General features: G+C 45.0%; 1 protein-coding gene across 1 annotated transcript in view; it reads left to right on the top strand.

Moving 5' to 3' along the window:
- Nucleotides 1-15,625, top strand: part of rtn4rl1a (reticulon 4 receptor-like 1a) — a gene marked incomplete at its 3' end in the record, with an annotated part of 64,953 nt that extends 49,328 nt beyond the window's left edge. Inside the window, exons 2-3 of the mRNA XM_079283625.1 lie at nt 13,285-13,739; nt 14,726-15,625. Coding sequence (XP_079139751.1) covers nt 13,285-13,739; nt 14,726-15,625 — 1,355 coding nt within the window. The remainder of the gene's footprint in view (nt 1-13,284; nt 13,740-14,725) is intronic.
- Nucleotides 15,626-19,227: the final 3,602 nt, after the last annotated feature.

Raw genomic sequence — 19,227 nt, 5'->3', positions numbered from 1 at the left:
TTTCCTGGGGGTGCGCGCGGGGAACGGAGAGGTGCGTTGAGGAGAGACCGGGAGAAGAAATCGAACGGGAGTCAGAGGAAGATGAGACGGAGGAGACCGAAAAGGAGGAAGGGATTGCACAGACAAATCGGGAGCACATCGGCCCATCGAGCCAAGGTAAAAAAGAGGAACGAGAGTGAGCATCAGACTGGGAAAAAAAAGAGGAAATATGATGAAAATGATCTGTGTCTGGGCTTCACTTGGATTGGCAACGCAGATTCCCCAAAGCCACAGTGCATGGTGTGCAGCGAGGTTCTGGCTAACAGTCTGAAGCTCTTATTTACGTTGCCACCTGAACACCAAGCATGCCAGTGCAAGTCAAAAGCCCCTTACATATTTTAATATCGAAATTGGAGGAGTTACAAAACAGCCAAAAACAACTGCAGTCTCATTCATGTGTTGGGTCTATAAATTACGCACTACGGGCTTCATATCTGGTTACAGAATAGCGAGAAAGGGGCTACCGCACACAATCGCCGAAGACGTGAGCTTGCCAGCTGCCAGAGAGATGGTGGAATGTATGATTGGAGAGAAAGATGCAAAAAGTTGGACATGATCCCGGTGTCCAACAACACTGTGTCGCGCCGCATCGATGCTTTGTCCGAAGACATCCTGGCTGCATTAGTCGGTCATTAATTGTAAATTCAATGTGATAATCTGCCTCTGAGCCTGTGCGTGTGTGCTCGCATCCGTATTGCTCTTTAAAAGTGACGCCTTGTGTCACTGAAAGTTATTGAAACTTTGTTGCAGTGTTTCAGGGCGTTTTCACACCTTCAGTTCGTTTGCTTTGTTCTGATTCAGGGATTATATGATACAATGTTGCAGTTGCCCCTTTGTTCGGTTTGTGTTCACACTGCAACATTTAACAGCAGACTAAATCTTGTAAACAAACGCCACACGCGAGCAAACTCTCATTGGTCAGATGCGGCTATAAATAGGCTCTGTTGCTTTTTTATTTATTTTTATTCAGGGGGGGATGTAGAAGGGGGTGCGCGGCCTAAAAAGTTTGGGAACCGCTGCCCAAGATAATCCGCAGACCTCTCTGTGAACTGCCTTTATTCAAACAGCTCTGTACCAAAACAAGTAGTGTCAATGAACTGCGAGCTGCTGCAATCACAGAAAGAAGATAAATAAAGTGTAGAAAGAGAGAGGAATCGAGGGAGCATCCAAAAGTGGACACAAGGCCAGAAACGTAAAAGAAACAGTAGCAAAACAAAAGGGCAATGGAAACAGGAAGTGGAAGTGAACAGAGGAGAGTAAGAAGGGGAATAAAGAGGAGTGGAGTGATTGAGTTATGACGGCTGAGTGTGGGAATATTCACGGTCATGAAACCTCAAGCGCAGCCTGATCATGTGAACGGATGCCATGCCACAACATTTCTGGTGTACAGACATTCTCAAGGCTTCAACGAAGCCCCCAGAAGTTTTCCCGCTCACTTTTGAGCTCTTGTTCATTTCAAATGAGGAAAACAAAATACAATTAAAAAAAAACATGCCACACACAAACTTCACAACTTCTGATACTTTTCTGCCCCTTTTGTCTTCCGAGTCACTCTAATCGGGATGAGATTGCTCGTTCTAGCGTGGACACAGAGAGGAAAAACGTCCACTTAAAATGAGAAGCAGCGCTTCAAGATTTTCAAATAGTATAGCATTCAATATTTGTCATTTGCCATTTTAGGCTTGAAGACATTTCATCAGCTCTTATGCTGTCACCTGGATGAGAATCGGAGGCATTCCGCTTGACGTTTTAGAGACAACAGCAAATCACTTCAATTGTGCCTCTCTGTGTCATTTAAGTAAACCTATATTTGTACTGCAGAACAAGTGTCTAATGTGTATAAACTCTATTGTCATTGTCTTCTTCTGATCCCTCTCATGCTGCACGACAGAAAATGACCTCGAGATTATTTTTTAGAAATATCAGATCTGCAAACACATCAATGCCTTTGGCTATTTTTATCTGTCTTCTATGTGCCGATGCAAAATTGAATTAATGAAGCTACGATTCCCATCAGCAATACGACACAGAGTGTGACTTCATGATGACGTTTCGACGGTGAGCCTGTAGCTCAACAGTAGAGAAGGTGATCGTACTGCAGGAGTGGTTTGAACAGCTTCCGTGAATGTTGAGTGACACGATGGGAGCGTGAGTCATCGCTGGAATCCATTGTAACCGCTTTGAATTCAAGCTGTACAGCTGCTCTCCCCTCCATGGAGGAGCAGACTTTTCACAGCCACTTTTCAACCCTGCAGGCAGAGAGAGGATCAGTGGAGTATCTCTTTAAATAGAAACAGGACCTCCGGAATGGGAGGGCAGACAGGTTCATGATCAAAATCAAAAAGGTAATTGAGAAAACGAGGAAGCGTAGCATAACAACCTAGAAAGCAGAAAAAAGAGCCAGACGAGACATTTCCAGATGATTCTAACCTTCACAGAAAGCCGAACACTATGACTGATGGCTGGAGTTGAACCAGCAACCTTCAGATTAGCCAGATCCGATGACTGATGGGAGGGAGTTTACCCGACATGCTCTTCTCGCTTCATCCATCTCTCTTTAGCTGATGGAGCAAAGCTGTGACACCTCCTCCTCTTCGCCTGCCACACATCCTTCCTCTCCCTTTCACTGCCCTTCTCATATTTCCTGACTGATGTCTTCTCTCTGCTATTTCTCTGTCATGCCACCTGCATGTATTTTCCTTCAGCACCACAGTGTGGAAACTGTCAACAAGAAGAAAAAAAACAGCGGGCCAAACGGGGGAATGTACAGCACTAATATCATGCTAATGGTGTTGTGAGAACGCTTAAAATTGCTGTCACTTGTAAACTATTAGGGACGTTTCAGTCCGACACTCTGGATTTAGAAGGACGGGGGTTGATCAGACAATTTCATGTGTGGTTGTGCTCTCAAGTCATTAATCATTCTGTTGCAGTGGGTTTCACATGTGTCAGCTGCTAGATAACTCATTTTGGAACGAAACTGATCGCATCAAGCGCCGACAGTTCTACAGTGCTCAAAATCACTCTCCATGGGGAGCCTGTTTAATGAGCGACCCCCCCCCCCCCCAAAACCACCCACCCCCCCTCCTTGTTTTTGGCATGCGTTATATGCGCTGAAATCGCTCACTTCACTTGTCATTTGGATTCGTAACCCTTCATCTCGGTTGCCTTCTGCCACCTTCCTCTTCTCTTCTCCCTTTTCTTGAATCGGCCTGTGTCTGATTGACAAGTGTAATCCCCGAGCATGACGGAAGTGTCTCGCTCCGAGTGCATCAAAAACAAATGCTGTGGAAACGAGGTGCAAGAGCACAGACAGTCGCTGCCATGAAAGATTTATGCAATAATAAGTCCCGATGTACTTTTAGCAGCCTTTGTAATAGAGACAGATGGGAAACTAAACGAACAACAGGGAGCAGAGCGGAGGAGGGTGACAAAGGGTGATTCATACCTGCAGTATAAAGGCGAGAGCAGGGAATCATGTTGTCACAAGAAGAGGAAGAGAGAGTTCCTTGTGCTGAGGGGAATTGGACAAACAGCGAGGAAACCGCTGGCCTGCCATGCTGCACTTTCCCTTCCTCTTCTCGTCAGCTCGTTGGAAAGCCTCATTTCTCCCTGCTCTCCACTGAGTGTATCTGCCAAAGAGCGTTCCAGACTCAGTCATGGCAAGACACAGGAGGCCAACCAGCACCTAAACCACAACTGCTGTAGAGTGTGTGTGGATGTACACACTCTCACACACACATACACACACACTCACACAGATGTTGAATCCATACACAAACGTTCATACACACCTTCTCAGCAGACACAGACGCCAGATCAGGGTCAGTCAGCTGTGAAAATCCTGTGATTGAGCTCCATTGGGGCTGTATACATCTGTGTGTGTGTGTGTGTGTGTGTGTGTGTGTTCGGGTGTCTCTTTGCATCTGCGTTTAGGCTTGCAAGCTTGTGTGTTATTGTTCGGACTAGTGCATGTCTCATACGTTTTCAGTCTGCTCATTGTTATCGCCTACTTGCGTATTTTCAAAAAAATGATTTATGTTCCCAAACATTTTGTTTTCTGCAGCTCAGATACTCAGATAATTAAAAACATTGAGCAAATGGGCATGTGATTGTGAACCACTGTATATATCTCAGTAAATAAGCAGTTGCACCTGGATTTTAGTTTTCTTCACTTTTTTTTAATGATCAAGTGCTCTCCAAGTGCAGCGTACACAGTGTTTCAAAGTAGAGTACGGGGTGCGTGGGTCTCGGGCCTTCCATGTCCTTGCGTGCCTGAATGCATGAGTGTTTGATGCCCGAGGAGGGGGTGGCACACCTCCTCATGGAAGTCTGACCGTGGCCCCTGTTTCCCACTGACACATGTCACCGTGTCGGTCTGCGTCGTCGTGGTTTCAGTGAGGCAGGACGAGACGGAGAGCAGCAGCAGCACTACTGTACTCCCGCTGATGTCTTTCCGTCACTAATAGGCAGGAGTGAAATAGGGAAAGCTGTGACCTGCATCATCTGATTATGCATGTGGAGAGAGTGCATATGGGAGGGAGAAGTTTTTCTGATTATAATAAGAGCTTGATTAGTGTTGAGATAAGCTTACCCTTTAAATGACCCAATTACTATATGCAAAGAGGGTAGAGGTTATTTTTTAATTTTCTCTCTCTCACAATGTCTCTGCTTCTCTATCTCTGTCCCACACACACACACACACACACACACACACACACACACGGGCCCCCTGATCAGAGTAGACTCTGAATGTTTTTAATTAGCAAGTATGTTGTGTGCTGGACAGCTGTCACTGGGCCACAGCAGATAATCCGACCAGGTATTGTCATGCGGGGGAGAAGAGACCACACAGGACCGGTCCGGCGCTAATTGTAAAATCCCTAGATACCGTGGGAAATGGTTTTTAAGCAGGCCTTCTCGTATTTGTTAAAAAGGCGAGGCACCACGTACGGTGCTTCATGATAATGAACATCGATTTTTCTTTCAAATTTCAGCACTTTGCTTCCGTGCTGGAGAGAGGCAGACAACACCGCTGTGCTGGGGATCCTGAGGTTAAAGCGTCCTATTATTATACAAGATTAGAAAGGAACATAGCTGGTGGAACATAGCTGGAGGCAGCCACCGATGTACCGGTACATGCTATCGACATTAACTCGCTTGAGATGGGTCGTCCATAGTGAGCACTTCATTGCCATTTACCTAAATACTGTACATTCACGAGCAAGGACCGTTTTGAAAAGTATTGCATCAGTTTGGTTGTTTGTTTAGCACGTACCTCATCCTGCTTGAGACAGTTAAGGACACACTAATGGAAAAATATGTTTAATACAAGTGCCCTGACCATTTTGGGATGTGTATCTTGGATATGATTGACCTGCAAGTCATGTCCCAACGGTGTTACCACCCCAACACAAGCAGTCAGACAGGATCAAGGATCAGGACTGGGATGTAGCTCAGGGTTGTTTCAAGAAATCAATCGTAACTCCTACTCTGCCTGGTGAGCCATTGATTTGTCTGTAAGTTTTGCTTTCATTTGTTTTGTTTGGGGTCACAAAAGTGTGACTTTAAATTAAAGAAAATTTCAAGACTACGAAATAGTTATTCCAAGGCCATAGAGGATCAGTGGTGCAGAGCCGGCAATATTGACCTGGTTTGTCTCTAATATGAAGATGGATGTAATGGTTATGTACTATATTACATGAGGGGAGGATTATTTAGTGCAGAGATATTTCAGCTGTGTCTTTGAGGCAATGACGCCATTTAAATCTCTCATTAACTCTGCCAGAGATTTATCACCATTTGAATGAGCAACACTAAATGATCTTTGGGATTATGCTGAGCTAAATCAACCAAGAGCGGAGCAGCATCTATATCGAGTGTCTGAGATAGCCGTCGTCCCGCCTGCACCCTGTCTCATTCTCTACTTCCTCATTTTTGGTAAATTTCACTCTTAATTCTCTCCTTTTTCACTCCGTTTTGCTCCTGCTTTATGAATTGATTTGTCTTTTTTCAGGTGAAACCCTGCCACTGCTGCTTAATTACGGTTGATTATCCGTGTCTGTATGTGGGTGTATGGGCCTGCGGCCTGCATGCACGTGTGCACTCGCGCACCTGGGTGCACAAGAAAATACATGTGATTCAGTGTGACTAAATGGTTTTTTTTTTTCTCTCTGCAACTTGAGTATGCATGTGTGTTAATCAATTTACAAGTGTTTCTCTGACTCACCTCACAGAAGGTCGTAGAATTAGTTGGCAATTCATCAGAAGTCACAGCTGTGTTGTGTGCAGAGCAGACAGACGTTTAGACACCTACATATATAATGGTCTACGCCTGGCAGAAGATCCCTGTCACCCCATCATCCTTTATAAGCTACAGTCTCACTGCTCTGCTCTCCTTCCCCCCCACACCGCCACGCTGTGCCTCTCTCCCCTTGCCTCTGCTTTCATGTTTAAGAGCTCCTCATTCTCTTTGAGTTTGATATTGCCCATTCCCCATCCCCCCCTCCCTCTGGCTCTCCTCCTCTCCTTTTCCCTCCCTCTCTCACATTCCCCGCTCTGTTACTTTTTCCCTTATGTTTACCAGAATGAGTGGCAGGTGTCTCTCCTCCAGATGCCAAGTTGTAGTTGGGAGGCAGTTGCGATGATGGCCTGACAAGCAGCATGTGGATGTGCTTCTCTCTCTTTTCTCTCTGTGTGCGTGTGTGTGTGTGTGTGTGTGTGTGTGTGTGTGTGTGTGTGTGTGTGTGTGTGTGTGTGTGTGTGTGTGTATTATGCCTGGTGTGGAGTGATGGGACAGAGGAGAGAGATGGCTCTTGTAATTGAACCCCGGCTGTGCTTGATGAAGCTTTCAGCTAATATCTATCCGGGGAGGCTAAGGTAAGAATTTAGACAAACAACCAGCGGGAAACAGATGCAGAGGCAGAGAGAACGAGAGCGAGAGAGCGAGAGAGAGAGAGAGAGAGAGAGGTGATTAAAAAGGCATCACTTGCTGAAATGGACAATTACTGGTGTAGTGAAAGCCATGCGTGTATACCAACCCTTTTCCCATAAATCTCCTTTAGCATTTTATTTTTGTATTGTGAGGCATTTTGTAACTTTGATTTTGTTTTAGAAATAAAGTTATTGTTTGTATTATGTTCGAGTAATGTAATTGGCAAATGATTTAGCGCAAGCAAACATTAAAATGAATGTACTGCGCTCCACCCTTGTTCAACAGAGCACCTGATTGACTAAATCACGAAAATTATTTCACACTTAATAAGGTAGTAGGTATCAAATGAGCTATAAAACATTACACCCCTCACCAGAGATTCATAGCGGGCCAAACCACTTTTATGGAAACTCACCCTGATTCATTTTCCTATTTAACAGCAGTACATGGGAATATGCGTCATGAAGAATTACTGGTAAAACATATTTTTATGTACCTGGAGTCTGCTTACTGGGAGGTCTGACGCTTGGCTTAATGCCAGCTTGATACATCTGCTAATTGCTGATTTGCAATTCGCAATTAGCAGATGTGGCGCTTAATGCTGCGTTCACGCCGGTCGCGTTGATTTTTTGATGCACTGCAAAATCGCGTCCAACGCGCCGCCGGTCGTGTTCACACCAAACACCGCAAAATCTCGTAGCGCCGGAGAGGGGGCGTGGTTTATCGACGGGAAGCCGTTCACCTGGCCGCCATTTCTTTCCGCTATCAACCATGAAAGGAATAAGGACAATTGCTGCTTTGTATGTGTTGTGGAAGTCCCTCAAACGTCGGAATGCCAAACGCCGTCATGTCTGGTTCATAATATTGTTCAGAGGAGCTCCGTGGATTGTATCGAGCTGTATTCACTGTGTCTAGCAAGCCACCGGTCGCTGTTTACTACAGCTGTAGGAACACAAAATAAACTGATTTGGCTGTGATTCAACGGCAATAAACCGACAAAAAGGGACTCCGAAATAACTACATAATGATGCCGATTTGTACTTGTCTTCTCCGACAAAAAGGGACTCCGAAATAACTACGTAATGATGCCGCCGATTTGTAGGCTACTTGTCTTCTCAATGGAGCTCTGATGGATCGGTGCTAGGCTATGCTAACATCGTAGACGTAAATACGGCAGCGTCTATTCATTGTTTGTGCCGTATGGTTTACACACACACATGTACGTATACACATAGTTTGGTCCGGTCTCTGTTGATATGAGGTATCGTAGAGCTCTGGGTGAACACAGACGGCTACAGGATTTATTTCCTGATTCAACAACGGCAGGAAGCCAGTGATGACAGGGGGAGCAACTCAACGCTGATAGGCTATCGCGCCACAGCGTCACGCGATTATTTCGCAGAAGTTGAAAGATTTCAACACGCGCGTTGGCGATTTTGCGGAGTCCAACGCAAAAATGCGTCCAACGCGCCATCGCAAAATCGCGGTGCGCCAGTCTCATCGAGTCTGTGCATAGACTTTGTATGTAATCTCGACGCGCGTCAAAAAATCAACGCGACCGGTGTGAACGCAGCATAACAGTTGAGAATCTACAGCAGTAAATCCAAAGATTTGAAAACATGGTATCAGGAATTTGTTGTTGATAGAGGATTGGAGATGTTTCCTCACTGGTGCTGCGAGCAATCCATTTTAAAAACAACTTATGCATTATCTACACGCTTATACTATTAAAGCTTTGAACTGCAACTCTATTTTTTCCATTCGCTCCATCAAAAGCAGACTAACAGTTGATAGAAACAATGCCATCTGAAATGATAAAATGTTTGAACGACTGGATGCGAATGGGGGATTTGCTGCCCCCAGTGTCACAGCCATACGGTATCACATTCTGCAGCTGTAATATTTGATAGAATCACATCCATCTCTCAATCTGCATTTTAAACACCCACAAGCGAGAAGCAGAAAGGTAAACACGCCTGCACACATTTCCCTCAGATCGGCTCAAATGTACAGTATACACACACACACACACACACACACACACACACAACTACGGACACTATATTGCACAATGAAAAGCAGAATAATTTAGAGGATATAATTGGAAAGAATAGAAGAGGCAATGCAGAGGAAGAAGGAAGTCAGATATAATGCGATGATGAGGAAAATACAAAAAAAAGAAAAAAAAGACTGCAGGCGTAAACGGAAGGCAACGACGAAGCAAAAGCAATTGGAAATGCAAACTAACACCATAAGCACTATCACAAGTACGTGTCAAGCCGACTTATACTGTTGAAAAATGAATGGGACCAGTGGGAACACCGTATGGAGTGGTCTCGTGTGACGTCACAGTTTAGCTGTCGGCCATGTTGGAGTACACACAAAGCCACTGGCATGCACGGCTGAGTCGCATAACCTATCGGTGGTGAACTTTTGTGCTGTCTTTGGTTGTGGCAGCAGAGCTGATAGACAAGAAATCATTCTTTCGTTTGCCAGCGGTCATTACACATCAAGGAAATGACACGAAGGAGCTATCCAAGCGACGTCGCGAGAAATGGCTGTCACGCATCTCTCGAGATATAAAGGAATGGAATTTGGCGTACACTAGAGTATGTGCGGATCACTTTATAAGTGGTCAGTGATTTTATTTACAAATTCGTTTGTGAACAGTATTTAATAAAGGAAATATAAATTAAACTTTTACATGAGAAGGTTACCGAAGCTTCATCGGCCCGTGACAGCAGTCGGTACCAGAGACGTGTCGAGCGTGTACAACAGGCGAAACACAGAGATGCAGCCTCAGCATTGCTTGATATGAGTTTAACGTCAGATCATATATATATGTATGTATATATATATATATATATATGTGTGTGGGGCGGGGATGAAGTTAGGAGTTAGTTGAAAGTGAATTCCTACACACACGCACACAATGACGTGCATGTACAATGTAAACAAACACACGTGTCTGTTTGCACTGAGTAAACATTGAATATTGCTAAATATCTGACCAGATCTGTATATATTAACCCTTCCAATGACGAGATGAGAATTGTCGACGACCGTTGCTTTGACGTCTCGGACCCATCCACTGACAAACTGATTATAAGCGTCGAGCCCTTTGTAGCACTCCAGCTCGTCTTTTGTGTAAGGACTCGGGGTGTTCACGAGATACGTGTAGATGTTGGCGTAGTTTACCGATGGAAGATAAGTAGGATCGGCACTGAAACCATCTGCACTCATCGTATAGGGATCCAAGTTACCAATAACCTTCAATTTGACCAGGTAGCGAACCTTTGATGCACTATCCAGTGATTCAAAGTATTGTATTTTCGCCGCACTTCCTTGCTTACGCGCCGCCATGTAGGATCTGTATGTACTCCAACATGGCCGACCGACCTCGTAACTAAGGAGATCGTGACGTCGGTGAGACCACTCCATTGGGAAGTTTAACAATGTAAACTCACACTACCAGCTGATGAATGACCATTGTCATCTGTGACGATGTTGAGGTTTGAACAAAAGGACAATTGCTTAATTCTCATTTATCGAAACCCTTTGTAGTCCCATGTAGTGCGTACTTCACCAAGACATGAAGGCCTTAAGATATACGTACACAAAGAGCTAAATGTCATGGTCATGTCACCTTATACAATAAAACATAAAAGTTTAAAGGAACTAATGAAACCTCAAACCAAGACAATTCAGTTTTGTCAAGTGATTCTCAAAAAGACACACAAAGACAAGGATACAAAGTCACAGATACATACAGACATGCACATACAGTCCAAGATGCTCTATAACACAGTACACATTTTTACGCATACATTAAGTAGCAAATAGCAGCTTTATAACCTATTAACAGATACAGCATGCGGGACGGAGCAGCACATGACGATAAAGCTGTGGCGGAAGGAGGCAGAGAAGCATGAAGCAAAGGGCAACACACATGAACAAATAAAGTAGAAGAGAAGAAATCATTTTGATTACCCTTAGGGACTGAATACACACTGTACGTTACAGCTTACAGTATATAACGTTTGACCAATCAATGCTATAGGCAGACTGAGAGAAAAACCAATCAGTATGAAACAGATAACAGTCAAAGGAGGAGAAATGGCAGAGAGTCCAGGTCCAGGTGGAGGAAAACAAATCAATCTCTTTGTATTTTTCCAAAAGAAAAGGAAGGGTAAAAAAGTTAACCTCTATGATCTATGGTGTGAAATACGTTTCACGAGTGTAAGAAAGACAGACAGACAGCAGATGATGGAGAGATAAACAGTGCATGCACATACACACTGCACAAACTGTATCTGAAGATTGTGTGTGTGTGTGTAGGTGTGTGTGTGTGTGTGTGTGTGTGTGTGTGTGTGTGTGTGTGTGTGTGTGTGTGTGTGTGTGTGTGTGTGTGTGTGTGTGAGCGAGTAAAAGAAACCGCTTTTAAGATTCCAATAAACTAATGGTAACATTCAATGTTGGAGGAAGTACTCTGATCTCCACTTCTAGCAAAAGTAACAATAGTATCGTGTAAAATACTAATAAAAGTACAAAAGTTTTAGCGTCATATACTGAAAGAAGGCTACCAAAATGAAGTTCATCCTATGGGGGACATGAATATCTGTACTAAATTACTCTAATCCATGCAGTAGTTATAATAGAAATGTAATACCCCTGTCCTACATGATCAGAAGTGTTTGCTCCATAAATTGATGATGAATTGTGTATTACTATTAATGATCAAATAGTAAAAAACACACGAGTAAAATGCACAAATAATTAAGTTGTTGTTGCGGACATCGTTTTTCACGCACTGATCAATTTTGAGATACTTTACTTCGATAACGTCTTTTTGTGGAAAGAAACCATCTGAAATACACATTCCGGAGTTTTTACTCAATGTTTCCATTTGCATCTGTAGATTTCTCCTGAATTCACCACAAGGTAATCTTAGATAATGCCTCATTTGCATATTTCAGAAAACTTGTCGAACAAAAATAATTGTCTTAAACTGGGAAAGTTTCACGGTGAAATCTATTTGTAAAAAAATCCCCCTGTTCCTGGGGAGTCTCCCTTTCACCATCTTTATTCATAAATGTTAATTCATACAGTATTAAAGAGGACTGCATTGATTTGTTGTTGGTACCACAGGACAGAAGACTGTCTCCCATGAGGACAGCTGGGATTTTTGTTATGAAAAGGTCAGCCTTGTCAAATACGACAGACACTGCTCTCACAATATGTTCCAGATAAAAGGTCACGTATACAGAGAGACATGAGGACAAACGCATACGTACCTGTGCGTCTGTGGTTACGCACAGAGCTATACAGACACAGAATACGGCTCTGTCCTCTGCTGACATTTCCGAACATGTTGTTCTTTACAGAGCCGTAGCGTCCTGGACAACCTGACATCTGCCGATCACATCTGTCCATGTCACTGACACAAACGAACACTAAAGGCTGGACACATGTCAGCACATGATGTTCATATTGTACCGTAACCCTCTCCGTCCAGTAATCACTCCCCGGATCAGCACGTCTCCATCCTCAGCTCCTTCAGCCATTTCTTTTTTTCTGTTCTCCTTTTACCTCTCTGGCCACACAATACATCAAACACTGGAGTGATCCAACGCAGGGGAAAAAAAAGGAAAGAGATGAGGGGAGTCTGAAAACAAAAAGTAATATCCACTTCACAGACATGCTGCAGATGATTCCCGCTTCATCCTCCATCTCCTCCCCTTTCTCGCTTTCCCTTATTGTGGGAATGTATTACAGGCGAGGTGCGTGTTCACTTGTAAGTAAGAGAAACATCGATTTTTCTGTCGCCTTTCGAGGACAACCAAAAGATAGAACGCTGCGCGGCGCCTGATCAGATGCTTAGATGCTCAGATGCTCCAAACATAGTTTGTTTTTAAGCGTGTGTGTGGTGGTGAAGGCGCCTCTTAGTATTAAGGATTTTCAAGGTTTTTGCTAAACGTTAAAAAACGGTCCCGAGTTTGGATTTGAGATGAAGATGAAGTGAAGGGTGGGCAAGGTTAAGGCTTGGGGTAAACAGTTTGGGAATAGAAATATGGGCTCACAGAACAATACATGAATGTCTGTGTGTGTTTGTAAGAGATTTGTAATTTGTCTGCGCTGAACCATGCCCATTGTTGTCCTTGTAAACTGAGAGCAATGAGTGTTCCATTGAGGATGTGTCTGATAACAGGAGCTCTGCTGTACGACTCCAATTAATTCTGCTCGTCTTTTTCCTCATGCTCTCTTTCCGTTCATCTCTTTCCTTCTTTTCAAATTCTCCTCTCGTCTCTCAGGTTATGGTGGAGTGGAGTTACTGTTGGTGCTGTGTGGCCTGGATCTCTCTCTGCCCTGCCCTCGCCACTGCATCTGCTACACCTCACCTAGCACCGTCTCCTGCCAGGCCCACAACTTCCATGCCGTGCCGGAGGGCATCCCTGCCCAGAGCGAGCGCGTCTTCCTGCAGAACAACAAGATCCAGCGGCTGCTCCGCGGCCACTTCTCGCCCACCACCACCATGTTGTGGCTTTACTCCAACAACATCTCCTACATACAACCCTCCACCTTGCATGGCTTCGACCGCCTGGAGGAGCTCGATCTTGGGGACAACCGGCACCTGCAGGCTGTTGCTTCAGACACCTTCCAGGGCCTGGGGAGGCTACACGCCCTGCACCTATACCACTGCGGCCTGATCACCCTGCCTCCAGGCATCTTCGCGGGCCTCAATAGTCTCCAGTATCTCTACCTACAGGTACATGGATAACAGCCGGCTTTTATCTCTACTGTGCTTTACATCTGCCACCAGAATCTGATTATGGTGTAATCTGTCCATCAGCCTGGCTCAGCACTTACCGCATATTCTGATTCATTTCAATTGGACAGTGATCAAATGCTCGCCGTTATCTTGAGTACAGAGAAAATAGCACAAAGCAGCTCTTACATACATAACCTACAGCATAGCTTCTGGGTTAAACCGCTGATAGCAGTACAGGAATGCAAATGCAGGATTGGGTATACAATATCATTATTTACTTTGTGGGTTTATGAGGAGAAAAGACTCTACTATAAGGATCTCCTCTCCATATCATTGATGGGAAAATCGATTCATATCGCCACTGAGTGAGTGGGGTGAAGTTACAGCTTGGATAGCATACGTCATCAGCTTGTCAAACGTACAGTTTGTGTGTGTGTGTGTGTATGTGTGTGTGTGTGTGTGTGTGTAAGAGTACCACGAACATTTCCGACGGGCCTCCCTTCCTTTAACAGAGCCCTCGACCTCAAACGCACCACTCAAAGGGCAAAGAAAATCCTTTCTGAGCCCTCTTATACCGCTCACCACTTTTTCAGCTACTGCCCTCTGGAAGCCGTACAGATCATTCTGCATCAAAAAAAAGGATACAGACTTTTAATTCCTTGCATAGCCCATCTATTACCTGCACTCGATGTGCTTTGTTAATGTATTATGTGCAATCAGGCAAACCTATTCTTTGTGCTGTATAATGTATGTATGTATGTAATACTGTACAGAACTGAGCTAAAATCTGTACAAGAATCGACTACTGCTGAAATCAATGTACAGTAGGATAATAATGTTTTTCCAATAACAATATATCATAATGCAGCGAATGTATCTTAAATTACTCATACAGTATCAAAGTGGTGTTCAATGCACTGCACCCCATTTTAAACTTCTCTTTGTTTGTTTTTACCGTCCATCCTTCCCCTACGTCCTGGCAGGACAACCAGTTGGAGTTCCTCGAGGACGATCTGTTCATCGACCTTCTGAACCTCAGTCATCTCTTCCTGCATGGCAATAAACTATGGAGCCTTCGCCAGAACACTTTCCGTGGTCTGGGGGTCTTAGACCGCCTGCTTCTGCACCAGAACCGAATCCAGTGGGTTGACCGCCAAGCTTTCCATGACCTGCGGCGCCTCACCACCCTGTACCTGTTTAATAACTCCCTCACTGAGCTATCCGGATCCAGCTTGACTCTACTGCCGGCCCTGGAGTACCTACGACTGAACGACAACCCGTGGGAGTGTGACTGCAAGGCGCTGTCACTTTGGGATTGGCTGCGTAGGTTCAGAGGCTCCACCTCAACTCTGATGTGCGTCTCACCACCAGAGCTGGCGGAGAAGGACCTGAAAACGCTGAAGAAAGAGGACCTGCCCAGTTGCCTGCCAGCAGAGGGTCATGCACACGGGGCCCCTGGTGGGGAGATGGAGCACGGAGATTCTTTGAACCACCTGAATCGTCAAAGAAACCATCACACCCACCATCAGCGGCCGTACTTGCCCCACGGGGATCAGTACAGCTTGCCTTCACCCTCGCCCCTGCCGCGGCCACCCAAGGGGGGCCGCAGAAACTGTACCCGTCGGGGCCGCAAGGCAAAGGGGGGGCTGAATGAGGTGCAGGTACTGCGGGAGGCGGGTGAGAAAGACTATACTCCAGATGGAGGTAAATACGATCTGTCTGGAACTGCAAGGAGGAAGAACAAGTGCATCCCCAGAACTTCTGTCGGCCCACCGAGTGGGGTCCAGAGAGCCAATAATAACGCCGGGTCACACTTTGCAGATTATACCTTCAGTTTGCTAACAGCTCTGCTGCTGTCACTCATCTCTGTCATCCTACGCTGAGACAGGAATCGGCCACTTTTCCAACCTTATGATTAAAATTTGTCCACCCTGTCCTGGCTCTTTCAATGAGGCATGTGTGCATACCTGTGGAGTGTGTACATGACTGTGTTCAAAGAACTTTGTCAAATATCTACTGAAAAGGAATCCCTGCTGCATTAAGGCAGGAATCTTCATGACTCATAATCAAAACGTGGGAAAACAGGGAAAACAATTGAACCTTTTGCTTTGATGATGTCACCTCTGGAAACATCAGGAAAACGTAACATTCCGTCTCTGTGGCATCGATTGCTTCACTAGATCCACGCTCTTATGAAAAAAACGTACAGCCACATCAAATAACAAGCCAATGACTCATTCAAGTAACAGCGAGGAGACAACAAAAATAAGCACAATATGGATCAAAACAGCTCAAGGCTCTGACTCTATGTTTAGCCCTCCGCACAATAATGCTCTCTCAGAGCACCCTCCGTCTGTCACTCACGCTGAGATGAAGACAGTCATTCATAACTGTCACACTGCTCACTCAACGACACCTTAAGATCCAGAAGCAAGATACTGCACGACACCAGTGGCAGTAAAGTGAATCATCGTACTGCCATCGCAGTAATAACTGGAATCACTGTATATCTAGTCATAAAGGGATTTTACTTGCATGTCTCACAGGAAGGTGAACCCACTTTGATTCACATCTTTAGTCTCAACTCACTAAAACACCACTGGTGTTGTGACGCATTTACATAACTGACAATTCTTCAAACTAGTCCTAGTTAAAAGGTGTGCTTTGTCCTTGCAACACATCTCCTTCAAAGCCATTCAGAACCAACCTTTCATTGTAAAGAGCCAACCGGTCACAGCCAGTGTAAATGAGTGAGTGAAGGAATGTCTGTATAACTGTTTGTATTGTGTGAGTTTGTGTCTAAAAAAATACAACAACAAAAACAAACAAACACTGAAGCCATGCGGGTAGAACGACAATAGATAAGAACGCCTCATGAGAGCGAGTGGCCAAGATGGACAAACTATGGAGGTACGGGACGGCTTCATTCACTCTTCAACCTCACTGGCTACAAAACGGAGGCTTCGACGAGCCTGAGAGGTCAACACATGCAGGCCAACGGACAACCAGAGCCTGGCTCACAGAACGTCTGACTTCCAGTACTTGGGGGCAGCTCTGTAATGCTGTGGAGGCGAATGAAAAGAAGATATCCTTCAAGTACAGATGATTCAATCCAAACAGTCACAGGAATGTTTCAAACGCTGGGGGGAAAAGAAATGGCCCTACAATCAGGGCGGAGTGATAACCACCACAACATACATCCTGCAATGGTTTAAACTACTGCACAACAAAAAGCAGCTCAGAATATGTGATGATCACCACAGGGCAAAGGGACTGACAAACTCCTGCTGCACTCCCGTCCTCTCTGGTGTGTTTCATGTGCTCCAAAACAGGTGGACTCGACAATCTGTACGCACCGAGCGGAGAGTTGGATATTCATGCTGCTACATCCGAAAAGGCCGCCACTTTCTGAGGCTCCTTCAGGATATAACAAGGACAGGGAGGACCACGGGACACGGTGTTCTGTATGAACCGGAGCGGTTCAAGCACACACACACACACACACACACACACACACACACACACACACACACACAACCCTAACGAAGCCCGATCACCTTCACAGCCTTCCTGTCACACTGCAAACTACTAACCCCGGTTAGTCCGGGGATTTTCAAATCCCACAGCAGAGCACCACAGGTTATGACTTCAGACCTGAACTATTTCAGAGTCCTTCACTTAAAAGTCTCAAGTGCACAACTACAATAGGTGAAACCTGTACAGATACACACGGGCCATCCGGGTACCTTAACTAGCCAGTAATGCTAAAAGTCTTTATTTCTTTTCGCATTACAGTTATAAATTCTATTTTAAGAAGGAGCTGCCCTTGTATGCAAAATATGACGACGCTAAAAAGCTAAAATCATGGCATGCTGACAAAAAGCACAAAAGGTTATCAGTACGGTTTGCCGGCGACCTAAACACGCGTGGTTTGGCGGGGAATCGGAGCGCAGGGGCCACATTTGTACCCTGCTAGTGTGCGTCTCCTGCTGAGCCCCGCCTTTTTATGTCTAACTGTCTAAATGTTGGGGACGAACAGAAGCCCGTCACTGGTGTCATTCTTCTGACATGTAGGATTAGAGACCCCCCCCCCCCCCCCCTCTGGTGAACTTGTTTGTGCTGCTGTGAACCCAGAGGTGATGTAAATTGTGATGATTTTCTTTTCTTTTTGTAAAAAAAAAAAAAAAAAGAAGAAAAAAAAGGGAGAAACTCTCCGCTGTGTCTCGGTAGTTCCCTAAATAAATAAACATGGAAGCCAGGAGCTGGAACTTTATTTTTTATTATATAAGATTATTATCATTATTTCATTTTTTTGTATTGTTTTGCTGACTCATTCAAGATACGGTACACTAACACAACACTGCCCCCCCTCCTGGTCCTCCTCTGTGCTTTGCCATCCCCCTATTCATCCCTCTGTATTTCCCTCCCTGCCTGCTTGCATTTCTCTCCCTCCTGCTCCACCTACTCCTCTCCTTTCTCTTCCATCCTCGTTGCTGCCTCCTTCTATCTCCTTATTCTTTTTCTCTCTCCTCTCTTCCTTTGTGCAGCCCACATGTTTTGTATGTGGTTGTCAAACAATGCCAGACTCAAAAGCTGTTTATAAATAACATTAAACAGAAAGTGTGAGGTGGTCTGTGTTTGTTTGCCTCGCTTTAGTAACATGCACATTTGTGTGTGTGTGTGTGTGTGTGTGTGTGTGTGTAGGTGTGTGTGCATGCGTGTGTGGTATGTGTGTGGCTAATAGACAGACCTCCAAAAAGAGCCCTGAGGCTGACTGATAAGACGGTGAAAGGAAAGGAAAATTGTTTTATCGTCACAAAAAGGTAATGGAATAAGTGCGCAAATTCACCTACTGCTGCTGGGAGAGAAACACACCCACATTTACCCAGGATGTATTTAGGCCTCCTTTATGCCCTAGTTTCACTCATACGCTCAGCAGCCTCACATTAAATATGCAGCAGAATGACTGTCAGCACCTGCACGCACACACAAACTCAAAAAACTCACGCACCTGTCGAGCTGTATTAGCTGTAGGGGGGGGGGGGGGGGGTGAAGGTGAGATCAAATAGAGCGCGAGCATGTGCTGCGACCGCTTTGATCGCTCGCACAGTGTTCACATTTGTTGTGCACGAGCGTTTTGCACGTGGCACCGGATTGTTGGCTGTCCGTTTGTGTATTATATGCGCGTGTCCACCGGTGTACCAAGTATGCCCACTGTCACAGCAGATCCAGCCTGACAGCCGGCGAGGGCAAAGGGAAGAGATGCACCTCTGAGAGACAGTATCACTGCTCTGTTTGTAAAACAAAGCTGACAATTGGGAGAGGAGAAGAGAGAGAGAGAGAGAGACTAAAGCACAAGGAATAAAAAGGCAGAGAGGTGGAGATGTCTGCGGAAGAAACCCAATTTTTTTTTTTATATATATATATATGATAAAGTTAAGGGCAATTAGAGGCATGTGAGAAGTTTAGGAAGGAAGGGTTTTAG

The sequence above is a fragment of the Melanostigma gelatinosum genome (assembly GCF_949748355.1).
Source record: "Melanostigma gelatinosum genome assembly, chromosome: 14".
NCBI classification, from domain to species: Eukaryota; Metazoa; Chordata; class Actinopteri; order Perciformes; family Zoarcidae; genus Melanostigma; species Melanostigma gelatinosum.
The sequence above is the reverse complement of the archived record's forward strand: the minus strand, read 5'-3'. Positions and strand labels throughout refer to the sequence as shown.